Source organism: Zeus faber (genome assembly GCF_960531495.2).
Source record: "Zeus faber genome assembly, chromosome: 12".
NCBI lineage: Eukaryota > Metazoa > Chordata > Actinopteri > Zeiformes > Zeidae > Zeus > Zeus faber.
Window position 1 is genome coordinate 4,752,602 of NC_137196.1, and position 14,757 is coordinate 4,767,358.

A 14,757-nucleotide genomic window follows, 5' to 3' on the forward strand; every position below is an offset into this window, starting at 1 on the left:
CAGAAAATGCCGTGTACCATTGCCGTTTGCTGGATTCTCAGCCGGTCTGCCCTCATGCTCTCGTCGTCTAACATAAATTCCGGTCTGCCGTCTGTCATGTTCCATGTGAATACAGCATTGTTGAAGACAGCTTGGAAAATAAGAATTTCATTGCCAGCAATGACTTCTACTGCCTGTTTTGTTATGCACAACATTTTCATATTGTTGTGCACAATAAAGAACTTGATCCATCTATCTATCTATCTATCTATCTATCTATCTATCTATCTATCTATCTATCTATCTATCTATCTATCTATCTATCTATCTATCTATCTATCTATCCATCCATCTCTGACCCAGGGATCAATCTATCTCTTTTATTTTCTGCCTTGTACCCACTGAGAGAGATGGAGAGAATGATGCACAAATGGGCAGAAAGAGAGAGGAGTGAAGATGCAACAGTTAGACAAAGAGAGAGATAGAGAGAGAAAGAGTCAGAGGGAGGTGGAGAGGGTAGAGAAGGGGAGAGGAAGGGCGGTGAGGACTAGAGAAAAGACAGAATACAGAAACAGAGGAGAAAGTGATTAAGAGAAGAGAAGAGAATACAAGAGAAGAGAAGAGAAGAGAAGAGAAGAGAAGAGAGGAGAAGAGAAGAGGAGAGAAGAGGAGAGGAGAGGAGAGGAGAGGAGAGGAGAGGAGAGGAGAGGAGAAAGATCCACATTATGATACAATGCAACATTCATGTCGGCCCAGATCCTCAGAGCTCTGACGTCTGGTGACGTTAGAGATATCCATTCTATTTCTGTCTCTGACATGTTGTATTTCAGGCAGTTACAGATTCAAGAAGAAAAACAACGATGGAATTCCACCCAAAGGGATTCATGAAGCAGTTACTCTCCCCTTCATATCACTCCATCCTGAAAAAGGATGTCTGTCTGTTCTTCTTACTGGAACAATAGAAAGAGACGGACAGAAAGACACACAGAGAGATAGATATATAGATAGATAGATAGATAGATAGATAGATAGATAGATAGATAGATAGATAGATCAAATTTATATAAACTATTCCACACTCACCCTATTGTCTTATATCTGAAAGGGTGCATGTTGTGTGTGTGTGCGTGTGTGTGTGTGTGTGTGTGTGTGTGTGTGTGTGTGTGTGTGTGTGGAGGACAGGTGAGGGGAAGAGTAAGAATGGCTGTGCTCATTTGTATGTGTGTGAGAAAAAGATAAAGATGACAGAGAGAGGAGAGTCTAATTTGAGTGCGTGTGTGTGTGCGTGTGTATGTGCGTGCGCGCGTACTCACCCACTATCCCGAGAGCCACATAAGCGAAAATGACGAAGGTGAAGATCAAACAGCACAAGACATCCGTACAACTTCTAAAGCAAAAAATAAAATAAAACAAAAAATAAAACAGTGAGAGCGAGAAAACACAATGGAGGAAAACAGATTGTTCACATAACACTTTGAATCGCAACCGTTCAAAGTAATATCAAAATAACAGAATATTACAGTCTCTTTACCCCTTTTCAAACCACATGTAAGATAGGACCATAAGTGGAAAAGTTCTGATATAGAATAACTTTGTCCGATTCCAGTTGGAATACAGTGAGCCGGAGCCAGACGCTCATTTATCCTGGAAATTGGGACACGCTTCATGTTACAATGTCATGTTATATTGCAGGTAGTAATTTTAATCTTGAGTCTCAAAATAGTTAGACCCGGTATTAAACGGGCCCCAAGGCTAAATTATTAGAGACTGTAGTATCGATAAGCTCCGACGTTACCAGTACTGTTGGCGGCATTGGAGAAATTTAGAAAATGTTTTTCGTATTTATTGAAGCTATATAACCCGTTTCTTACTTGCAATAACATTAAGATAATCATCTAAGAAGCATTTTCGCTATTATCAGAAGAGACTGAGAGAGATCTCTCCCCTCTCTCTCTCTCTCTCTCTCTCTCTCTCTCTCTCCATCGCCGAAGATATGCGCAAGTGGGGCGGGGCCGGCTTCTTTTGCCTGCCTCTCACCTGCAAAGAGACCCTGCTCCAAGTGACAGTAGCACGGCGAGCGTAGATTGCGCCCCGATCGCCCCCTCTCCATGCGTAATGCGCAGAAAATAAAGCAATGGTAATGCTGCACTTAATTTTAGTTTTTCTCTTAAAAAGAAAACAAAAGAACCAATAACTGTTCTGTTAAAGTACCGGATCGATATGCTGTACTACTCGTTTTTAGTTGGTTTATTTGGAGAAACGGGGCACGGCGATCAGGGCGCACGGAGAGCCGCATTCATGTCCGTGCCCGGGTGCAGACGATTCACATATGTAAAAATATATTTATTATTATTATTAATAATAATAATAATAACTAATACAAAAATAATACACTTGCACTCAAATAAAGTAGAATGCAGGCAACGGAATTGACAATTATATGAAAATCATATTTATCCTTCAACTACATCAAAGATTCTAAAATGTCCTTTTCATCTATTTAATTTCAGCCTTGCCTCTCTTTCTTTCCCTCACTTTCACTCACCGCTTCTCTCACACATGAATACAATGATCATACAATAATCGTCCTTTCCGCCATGATGTATTTTTCATCCACTGGTGAACAAGTGTCAATGTAAATCAACATAAAAAAAAAATGGAAAACATGGAGTGGAATAATATAGATAGAAAGCAGACAATAAAAATAACCATCAGTCCAAACAATTAGCAATTAGCAGAATAGAGTCTTGTTAATACAGTCTTGTAACTTTGACCTTTAACCAATGCAACCAATGCAACTGCTTATTGTTCATACTGATCATTCAGTAGGGAGATTTCATTTAGTCCCTTTTTGTGTTTCAGTGTTTGTGTTTGAAATACTTAAACGGCCAATAACTATGGATGGGCACCCGAATCCCATTCTAAACAGGCCCCGGATCGAAATGAGTAAAGACTGAAGTATCAATACTGTAAGCTCAGATATTGGAAAACTTAAGGAATGAGATGTTTGATTTTCGAACTGTTTGTTCATTTGATTTGGTTGTTTTAAAGCAATGTTACCACTGCGCCACGAAAATATTTTGAATTCCACCCGTTCCAGCCAGGATACCAGCTCTGTTCATCACAATACGTTTCACACTAAAAGTGAGAGCTATAAGTCGGCCATGATAAAACAATAACAATGGCAGAGAGAACTTAACATTTAAAACCCAGTATTTTCTATGTAAGGGAGAGAACGCATTTATATTTTTTATATACAGTATTTAAGAGAAAAATAAAGCAATGTCAATTATGTCTGTTTCATCCTCAAAAATAACAAGAACAACCGCTACGGGTGCCGATGAAGCACTGGATCAATAAGCAGTATTGATAAGAGTTGTAGTATGGAGGAAATCTTAATGATACCCTTCCCTAACCAAGAGAAATTAAGTATTTTATTTACTCCCTTAGCCCCGCCTCCTTAGAGGGGGGCGGGACACAAGTCGACTGACAGATACGGTGGCTTATCACTGCTGGGATTAACAATTTGGCTATAAATACACTGACCCCTTTGGAATGCAGAGATCCTGACAAATAAGCTGATTAGTGAGACTCACAAAGGTTCAAATCAATGCCGACACTTGGCAACTGTTAAATGAACGTGGAGTGGAGCTCAGCAGCATTTAGACCGGGTGTCATGACATTTCGCTGCATATATGTATGGCCGTATGTATATGTATGTACAAATAACCTCTTGAACTTGAACTTGAACAAATGTAGTGTAAACAAATTCCTAAGATTTATTATCATCAAGGTTGGGCAAGTTACTTTGAAAATGTAATATATTGCATATTATTTATAACTTTAATTTGAAAGTATAAGTTAATTTACAATATTACTTTTTGTGTAAAGTAATGCATTATATTACTTATTACACAACTGTTGCGTTACTCAAGTTAAGAAGCTCAAGTTATTGCAGCATAATTAATCCAATGGGGGGCGCAAGAGTTTCACTCAGACCCTAATAGTGACACCTCTATGGAAAGCTGAGAACCAACGGAATTCAATGGGCGACAAGTTGTCAGCAAACGTTGCGTATACCACATGTGTTTTGACCGTGAAAGACTAAAACTAGCCAGAAGGAGCCTGGGGAATGGAAAGAAACGTGATAGGAAATAATGGGTTTTGTATGGCAGGTTGGCTGTGCATATGTTTTTATGTGCAGTAACCTTTGGGTATTGGGTACTTTTAAGTTTGGTTACAGTAACAACACAACCATAATGGTTTTGTGTTTTTGAATATAAAAAATTAAGTCCTTGTCTACGTTTAAATGAGGTCCTAGCGATTGGCTGTGGAACGTTTATCGACATGGCAGGGCTCTGTGGAAACAGAATGTCTGCTTTACAGAAAGACCAGGTAGTGCTGGGTGGTATACCGTTTCATCTGGTATACTGGTTTTAATTTTGTGTATGATATGAATTTTTCATATACCACCATACATGCATAATATATATATATATACGTATATATATATGTGTGAAACAATTGCTGTAACTCTTCAATAGGCTGCAAAATATATAGTATTATGAAATGCGTACCCTTCTTACTAACAATTATAACTTTATAACTCTTTAACAACACCACCAAAACACGGTGGCACACAAAAATTTGTGACACAAACAATTTGAAACACTAATAATTGGACATTTACAAAATTACACTGGTGAACGGCATGCAGGGTACAGCTGGCTAGCTCGCCATGTAGCATGACAGTCTGCTGCAGCTGGGAGAGTCTCTGTCTTCGCTACAGTAACATTACATTCAAGAACAGAAAAGAGCAATGGAGGATGGAGAAAGAGAGACCTGAGGCAGAAAACATGCACCATAAGAACTTGTGCTTGAGAGAGGAGCTGTGTCTGCTGTTTGGAAATTCTTTGGTTTTAAAAAATCGAGCCACTGTTGTTGCCAGTGGTGGTAACACAAGCAAATTACGGCATCACCTCAGCAGAAAACATGTGTTGTAATACAGAGTCTAGAGTGATTACCGTTGTCAGATTGGAGGTTGTCAACCATAAAATCGATTTATTTTTAAGTTCTGTATTCCTAACAGTAAAGTAAGTCACTATGAACCCATGTAAAGGCCCAGTCATGCAAAAAAAAATAATATAGTGATATACCGCTATATGATATACTGACATTTTTGGTCATATCGCCAAGCACTAAGACCTGGGGTGTATTTCCTAAAGGTCGCTAGGATTAGGTGGTTAGGCGGAGTGGCAGTCTAGTTGTCTAAACACTGTTTGGAGCTATAGCCAGCAGCCAGACTCAGTGGAATCTGGATCAGATGGAGATAGTATGTGCACGTTCTCGTTATTGAAAGGATCAACCAGTCAGCAGAATGCAGTCCAACACAGGATGAATACAGAGTGCTTCCTTCACATATGGAGCAAGAATTACAGATGGAACAATATTTAAACGATATTTAAAAATTTGACACATGAATAAAGAAATTACAAAAAAGGGCGATCCTGCAGATCAATCACAAAACAAATAAACATGCAATTTATAATGTTACTTAAACTGATCTAAAGCAAATAAAATGCATGTTCCATTTATATTAAATTGCGTTCCCTTAAAATACATTACGTTAAAAAAAAGAAACTGATATGAAGCTTTCACCAACTTGCAATTTCAAACTTCTGTTTTTTAAACAGGCCCTTTTTTAAGACAAGGAGAAATTGTTGCAAATGATTGTACTGCATGGAATGATCGGCTGCCACCACCCTGGCACACAATACGCTTCATGGTCTCAACACAATAAGCAGAAGAAAAGAAGAAGAAATTACACTACCATCTGAGCAAAGATACTGTGATAGTTTCAGGGCCCTCCGGCAAAGAGAAACATGGCGTTGAGAGAACATACATTTATTGTGGAGGGTGGGGTGGAGTTCTTACCTGTTGCTCGTTAGACCAATCAACAAGCAACAAGCAACAGGCAAAAAGCAACCTAGACCCAAGAGAGATGTGGCTGCTCAAACAACACTATCCCCACACCGCAGACGCCTTGGGAAAGAACCAAGGCAATACCAAAGTAAAGAGAAGGAGACGAGGGTCAACACCCAGCACGGGCAAGGCTGAGAGGAGTGTAAAGACCAGTTCAGACAAAGAGGGAAGAAGACAAGCCTGCTGGAGGCCGTATGGGAGAACAAGATTGTCAGCCGCCTAAGTTGAAGGGGATGCCCAATGTCACAGCACCGCAGCTCGCAGAGGGGAAAGAGGAAGTACCACTGATCGAGATCCAACTCGTAGCATCACTGAGGATGAGAGTGCTGAAATCCTCACTGTGAGGAAAAAGAGAGGCGAGAGAAGCACAGAGAGGCGAGAGAAGGCTTTCAACCGAGCCTCTTCGTCTGGGAGTTACCATTGCCAATGCTAGATGAATAAAACACACTAAAGCATGATGTATAGCAATAGCGATGTTCTAAAAATATTTGTATAATTTACCGTGATTTAAAATGCGATGATTAGATAACAAGTGATTCATGGTAGAATGCAATGATTAGAATGATTCATGATAGAATGCAATGAGTAGAATGATTCATGGTAGAAGATAATGATTTAATGGTAGTAATTTACCTGTATAAGAATGCATGATTAAATATGGTGACTTAATGATTAAAATGATAATTATAAGAGAAATTCTAATAATTTGTAAAAATGTATGGTGTTGACAAATCCAGAGAAGAGAACTGTAGGCTGAAGGAAAGAGATAGAAAGATAGAGAAAGATGAGAGAGATAACACCCCGAACGAAACCACTCTGGGGATAAAGTAAAATAATGGAGGGATTCGTAGTATAAAGACACTGATTTAATTTCTCGGATCTATGTATGTATATAATAATCTGAGGGTCAGAAATATGATTTCATGGTTGAGATGATAGAAACGGTAAACTGTAGGGTGTTGACTGATTTGGGGTGAATAAAGTAATATTATACATGATGTAATTACATGTAATGTGAATTAATAATATATATAGAGTATATTCTGAGTCATTTCCTATGCCCATTAATGGGCCTGAGGAAAGACATCCTGATGCGTGGGGAGGTCCAGGAGGAGGAGACATGAATTGAGCCACATAAAAGCAGCAGCCCGACTGCAGTCATTGGGCTTTGGCTCCAAAGACAGACGCAACATCCAGGAAGGGATCATGGCAAGCCACAATCGTCTCCGGAGAATTTGAAAAAAATCCCCCATCCTGGAGGCTGTTAGGTTCCAGATTTAATTGGTAATATCAACCAGACATCTACTGTAAGGCAGGGCACCATGTAGTCAAAGCCTGGGTTCCTTGGAGGGAGAAACAGGTCTTTCTGGGGAGGCAGTTAATGGAGCTCTAAGAGAGAGCGAGTGCTCCTGATCAGTAATCATCTCTTTTCTCTCTAAATTAGATTGAATCATACAAGTAGTGGCAAGAAGTAGGGTATTTGATGCTGTGATCTAGGGGAGCATGCTGTACTCTCGTGAAAATACGGAAGTGAGTACAGATCAAACATGGTGGCGCCATGCTGCACTGACTAAAACACTGACAATCCGCTCCAACTCAGACAAATAACAATTTAAATTGCAAAAAAAACAAAAACTTGAACTCATTCACCTTCTCCACCTCCACTTCTTGCATTCTCAGCTTTTCGCGGCCCTCCCTCCCATTCAGGCACATTAGCTCCTGCTAACTCTCATTCCTCTTCTCTCTAATGCACGCCTCCACCTCTCCAGGTTCTCCTCAACCTGCTCCCTACTCTTGCTACGGATCATAATGTCATCCGCGAACATCATAGTCCATGGAGACTCCTGCCCGATTTCATCTGTTAACCTGTCCATCACCATTGCAAACAAGAAAGGGCTCTGTGCTGATCCTTGATGGAATCCCACATCCACTTTGAATGCCTTCATCATGCCTACTGCTCACCTTACTACTGTCTGACTGCCCTCATACATATCCTGTACCACTCTTACGTACTTCTCTGCCACCCCCGACTTCCTCAAGTAATACCACACTTACTCATATGCTTTCTCTAAATCCACAAAGATGCAGTGCAAATCCCTCTGGCCTTCCCTGTACTTTTCCATCAGCATGCTTAAAGCAAACATTGCATCTGTAGTACTCTTTCCTGCCATGAAATCCACTACCCTTTCCCATAGCTTCATGCTGTGGCTGATCAACTTTATTCCCCTGTAGTTACTACAACTCTGTACCAGTACACTTCTTCTCCACTCCTCCGACATCCTCTCCCTTTCCAGGATGGTGTTAAACAGTCTTGTTAGGAACGTCACTACCATCCCACCTAAACATTTCGATGCTTACCCAGGTATGTCATCTGGGCCAACTGCTTTTCCACTCTTCATCTTCTTTAATGCTGTTCTCACCTCATCTTTGCTAATTTGCTGCACTTCTTGATCCACTATCCCCACATCATCCACTCTTCTCTCCCTCTCATTTTCTTCATTCATCAACTCCTCAAAGTAGTCCTTCCACCTTCTCAACACACTCTCCTCACTAGTCAGCACATTCCCATCATTATTCTTCATCACCGTAATCTGCTGTACATCCTTCCCAGCTTGGTCCCTTTGTTTTTGCCAATCGGTACAAGTCCTTTTCTCCTTCCTTAGTGTTCAACCTCTCATATAACTCGTCGTATGTCTCCATCATGTTAGCCAGCTCTCACTCTTTAACCTTCATATTGCCAACGTTCAAAGTTCCTACTCTCAACTCCACTCTCCTACCCTTTTTCCTCTCCTGCTGTCTCCGGACACGCCTTCCACCTCTTCTTCTTCTTCGGCTGACAGTAGCACAATTTCCACTGGCACCCTGTTGGCAAACGGCGCCAGAGGCGGTCGTTATTAACCCGGGCCTGGACTGATCCGGTATGGAAATCAGTTTTGCTGTCCGCATGTTTAATTTGGTATGGTTTTTATGCCGGATGCCCTTCCTAATGCAACCCTCTCTATTCCAGGCTTGGGACAGGCACTGATGATACACTGGCTTGTGCACCCCCAGTGGATAAACTGGATTATTGCGGCCCTGATCCTCTTCCATGTCATGGAAGTGGATCAGGACCGCAATAATCCAGCTAAAAGGAAAGAAGACAGACTCAGCAACAGATACAGAAAATCTAATCCTGAGTGCTGTAGAGCAGTGATCTTCAACCACTGTGGCACGGCACATTACTGTGCCGCGAGAGATCGTCAGGTGTGCCGTGGGAAATGATCCAATTTCACTTAATAGGTCCAAAAATATATTATTTAGTCACTACACGGAATTGTTCAGCGCCAGTGCCAGCTATGTAGTGGCTGGTAGAGTAATACTCCTCCATGTCAGTGGGTGGCAGTAGGGAGTGCATTACCTTATTAAGACAACAGAATTAGTGATGCATGATTAGTGATGCATGATAAATGTGACGGTGACGAGAAGTGCGACAGCTATGGATAAATATTTGAAAAGGAAAAATGCAGTCTCTGACGTAGGTACTGGTCAAAATTCTAATCAAGATGAGATGCCTAGTATGAGTTGTGGTCAAAAGAAAGCAAAGCGGTGAGTTTGAGGCAGTACAGCGAAAGTTATCTTTCATTTGGATTGGATTGAACTCGTAGCCAAATCAAAAAAGCCACACACTGTGGAAGAGACATTAATACTACCTGCCTGCAAAGCCATTTCAAACTAGAAGCTCGGACCTGACGGAGTTAAAGAAATAGCCAAAGTCCCTCCCTCAGATAACACGAGCCTGACGTATTGATTACTGCAGATGTCTGCAGACATCGAAAATATTGTATTGGAGAAGATACGCATTAGTGGGAAATATGCATTGCAACTTGATGAATCTACAGATATTAGTGGATACGCTCAACTCTTGGCGTTTCGTGGATAGAGACACCATAAGAGAAAACTTCCTATTCTCGTGCGTGGCAAAGTGCTGACCCGTGTGTATGAGCTTCGAGAGGAACTAAAAGTGTTTTTGACGGATAAGAGGTGTGATGACGCAAAGCTGCTTGCAAGTGATGAGTAGTGTGCAAGGTTGGCCTACAGTACATGGCAGATATGTTTCAGCATCTGAACAAACTGAACACACGAATGAAAGGCCGAAATGAAAACCTGCTCACAAGCACAGATCAAATAAATGGATTCTGTTCAAAGGTGCACCTCTGGCAACAACATCTGTTCATGTTCTCACTCACCCAGAAATGGCAAGATGCCAACACTGCTGCAGTATGTGAAACAATAGGAAAACACCTGAAAACTCTTGAGGAGAAGTTGTCGTTTTATCTCCCGTCAGACTCCACTGATTGCCTTGACTGGTTTAGGGACCCATATAGCTCAGCAGCAGTTTTTGAAAAGGACATGACTTTGCAGGAGCAGGAAGAACTAACTGAACTGAGACAAGACCGAGGTTTAAAGCTAAACTTTGCTGATCTACCTTTGGACAGTTTTTGGTTGACTGCTGTCAAGGACTTCCCCATGCTGGCAAACATATCTATGTGAGCAGAGCTTTTCAAGCATGACTGCCATAAAAAACAAAACAGAGAGACTGAGAGCTGTTGAGAAACAGCTCCGTGTGTGCCTTTCTTCAATTCCTGCCAGGATATCAGCTTTGTGTACATCGAAACAGACCCAGGTTTAACACTGAGTGAGTATGAATAAATGTAAAAAACTAAACTGTGGTTACATGTACTGTATTAGGCTGTAATGTGTCATTTTGTAACATTTTTGTTCTGTGGTGTGATTTTTCTTAATCTAAAAATGTGCTGTGTCTCAAAAAAGGTTGAAAAACACTGCTGTAGAGGTTAGCGTTTTGGATGAGATTAACAAGAAGCTGGACATGCTTGGACCACTTCTTCGAGACATTTCATCAAAGCCAGCTTTGATTTCCTCCACCGCATGGTCAGCGAGATGCAAAAAGACAACGCGGATCTAAAAACCTCCGTGAAGCGTCTCACAACAGAGGTGGAGGTTCTAAAGAAATTTAATAAAATAATGAAAGAGACGAAGAAGTATGCCGGATAACCTCATCTTTTCTGGGTGCCCAGAGAACAACACCGAGTCCCCAGAAAACATGATGTGAAAGACTTCCTCGACCCCCCCCTCAAACTCCCCATGGACACCGTGAAGCAGATCACCTTCCACAAGTTTGCCGACTGGGACACCGCTTCGGGAACCGTCCCCGCTCCATCATTACCAAGTTTGAACACTTCAAGCACAAGGAGCTGGTTAAAAGCAAAAGAACAGGAGCTGAAAGGAACCACGCTGGGTATGAACGATAAATTGCCCCGGGAGATCAACGACCGACGGAAGATGGTGTACCCCATCCTGAAGGAGAACCGGAAGAAGGATAAACGTGTATCGCTGGTTGTTGATATATAAAGACGGTCTGTTATTCCGACACTCCTTCACCACACCTTGGTTATTCTGATAATTAAGTATGTATTTTGGTAATTCTGGTACTTATATACTGCGAGATGTAGAAATTAGCATGCTATCTATGTCAGGATTTGAAATATTGCTCACTCTCATCATCTCACCTTCCTAATCCCCCCTCCCTACTTCTCTCATCATCTCACCTCCCTAATCCCTCCCTCCCTACTTTTCTTGGTGATTAAGTAATCCACATAATAAAGAATACACATATTATTCACCACCCCACCAAAGTTTCTCTAGAAACAACCTTTTCTTGACAAGTAAAAATGCAATGTCCAAAATCACTAATCCTGAAATCCACCCTTTGTAATCTCAGATCACAGGCCGATTAATTTCAACCTCATAAATGAAACCAACCGGAACCCTCCCGGCAGGTGGCGATTGAACGTCTCACTTTTGACAGATAAAGAATTAACCATCTCTTTTCCAGAGAATGGACTTCCTTCATTGACCTGAATGACTCTTCAGAAATATCACCATCCTTACTCTGGGAAACGGCTGGTCTAAGAGGTAGTATTATTTCATTCTCCACTCACAAGAAAAAGAAAGGACAATGGCAACAACAACAAGGAATGCCAAAATAAACTTGAACAATGACTAAAGGAGTTGCACTCCCAACAAGCCCACTCACCCAAAGAGCAAATCTGAAATGAGATCCAGACAATTTCATCTCAACTTGACATTTTATCATCCATCAAAAGACACAATTCCTCATGCAGCGAACAAGAGCAAACTATCTTGAATTCAATGACAAATCAGGTAAATTTCTTGCCAATCAATTGAAACACAATAGAGAAAAAAGACTTATTGCAGCCGTCACAGATCCACAGGGTAGGATAACATACAGCCCGAAATACATCAATAACTGGTAAGAGACTTTTATAAGAAGCTATATCACTCGGATAATGAATCTAATATATCAAACATTTACTCATTCCTTGATGATATCGACCCCACTAAACTTTTGACAGAGCAGGATACCACATTAGATCAACCACTTGCTCTAGACAAACTCAGGAAAGCTCTCTTCTCTATGCCCAACAATAAAACACCCGGATAGGAATCCTACCCAGTGGAATTCTATCAACACCCTTTGGACACTTACATCCCCATTATTCATCAGAATGGTTACAGACATTAAGTCAACCTCCACCATGCCTCCGCACATGAATACGGCTATCATTTTGGTTTTGCTCAAACCCAATAAGTTTATTATAGACCCATAAGCCTTATTAATTCCGATTTAAAGATTATTAGTAAAACACTAACCAACAGAATTGAAAAAGTAATTCCATCTATAATTCACCCAGACCAAACAAGCTTTGTCAAAGGCACACTCATCCAGCAATATGCGCCGTTTATTCAGTCTGATCAGCACATCTCAAAGGAACAACTTAACATATGAATGAAGCAATAACATACTGTTATTGCTTCATTAGATGCTGAAGAAGCATTTGCCAGAGTTAATTGGACATATCTCTTTTCAACCCTCGAAAAATTTGGCTTTTGAGAGTCACTCATTCAATGGTTCAGAATCCTGTACAACTCCCCATCTGCTTCTGTTATGAGCAATGATTACACTTCACAGCGTTTCACTTTACAACGCGGCACAAGACAAGGATGTCCGCTCTCCCCTTTACTATTCGCCGTCTTTACTGAACCCCTCACGATGGCCATCCGTCAAAACAGTAATATTATTGGCATATAAACAGGAAACTCTGTTCACAAACTCAGTTTGTATGCAGACAATATCTTGTTGTACGCAACCCAATATCATCCCTACCGGAGGTGTTCAATATTATATCTAAATTCTCAGCTATCTCAGACTGTTCAATAAATTGGACTAAAACCACTTAGTGGGGGGGAGTGCAATGCTGTAACCCAGTAACTACCCTAAACCATCACAACGGGCAATATTACATACCTTGGTATTGATATCTCCACCAATCTGTCAGATTTGTTTACCCTTAACTATACTTCATTGATTCATTTACTTCATTTCTTCAAATCCATTGAAGAAAACCTCATTCGATGGAACAACCTACCCATCTCAATCAATCGTAGGATAACAGCAGTGAAAATTAATATACTACCAAAAATAAACAATATATTTTTAATGACCCCAGTGCAACCAACATTACATTGGTTTAATACTCTAGACTCAATAGTCAATAAAATTTTATTGGAAATACAAGAAACTGAGAATTAAACTAGCAACACTACAGAAAAACAAAGACTGTGGAGGCGTAGCAGCCCCAAACTTCAGATACTACTTTCTAGTGAACCATCTTCAATTTATAATAAAATGGTTATAACCAAGGCAACAATTGAGCCATGGATGGCGAGACATTGAACGAACATAATGTCAGGAGTTATCTGATCTCCCATTCCATATTGAATCATTAAGGAAACAAAATTGCAACAACTCTGTCAACCTGGTAGAGATTTCTCAAACTCAGTGGTCACACTCTATCTCCAAACAAATTCACGCCAATCTGGCACAACCCAGATTTTCTGGTTAAAAACAGACCAATAATCTTCAGGTCTTGGAAAAAACAAACAATTACTCATCTGGAAAATATTTATGTCCCACCACAGCAAAAGCCGCCATCTCGCGCATTTCTAAAATCGCCAGGAGCAGCCAAATAAGTTGAAAAAACGTTTCTTGAAGGAAAATAACATTTTTCCAGATTCGTGTTCCATTGTGTTTTTTTTTTTTTTAATCTCTCAACGTATTTTCAAAACCGAGTTTGATTTATAAATAGTAGAAAAATGTTAAACCGTGGAGTTAAGTATTCCCGTTAGATTACATGGAGAAACGCAGTTCACTTACCGAGACGCAGAACAGCACTGAACAACGCTTATCGATCGTTTCCTTCAAAGCAACCATCCAGGTGAAGATCATTCATTCATATTCCATGTGATATGAAGTCACAATGTGAAACTGTTTTGATAGAATTCAACCTTTATATCGTACTACTTTTACACACACAGAGCCATTGTTGTGAAACTATAAACAAAGCTGTTGCGAAGAAGAAAAACCCTTTGCGTCACGCACCTACGTCACTTCCGTATACAGACAGTTAAAGCGCAGCACGGGGGTGTTTCGGTCTCACTTGTCTGTGAAAACTTTCTTCTCCATATCGCTATGGATTACGAGAAGCGGGTGGCGGAAGCTCTGAATCATATTTCGGACCTTAATCTGACCAGTGCAATAGATCTAAGTCAGTGTTAGCAGCGCGTACTGGACTTCATTTTACATTACATTACATTTAGTCATTTGGCAGACGCTTTTATCCAAAGCGACTTACAAGGGAGAATAACATTCAGCTA

At 40.6% G+C, this 14,757-nt stretch overlaps 1 protein-coding gene across 1 annotated transcript in view; it reads right to left on the bottom strand.

The window, feature by feature from the left end:
* LOC307237541 (choline transporter-like protein 5-A) overlaps positions 1-14,757 on the bottom strand; it is a gene marked incomplete at its 5' end in the record, with an annotated part of 127,842 nt that overhangs the window by 50,777 nt on the left and 62,308 nt on the right. The window contains one exon of the mRNA XM_080010275.1: positions 1,293-1,366. Within this exon, the coding sequence (XP_079866401.1) occupies positions 1,293-1,366 (74 nt within the window). The remainder of the gene's footprint in view (positions 1-1,292; positions 1,367-14,757) is intronic.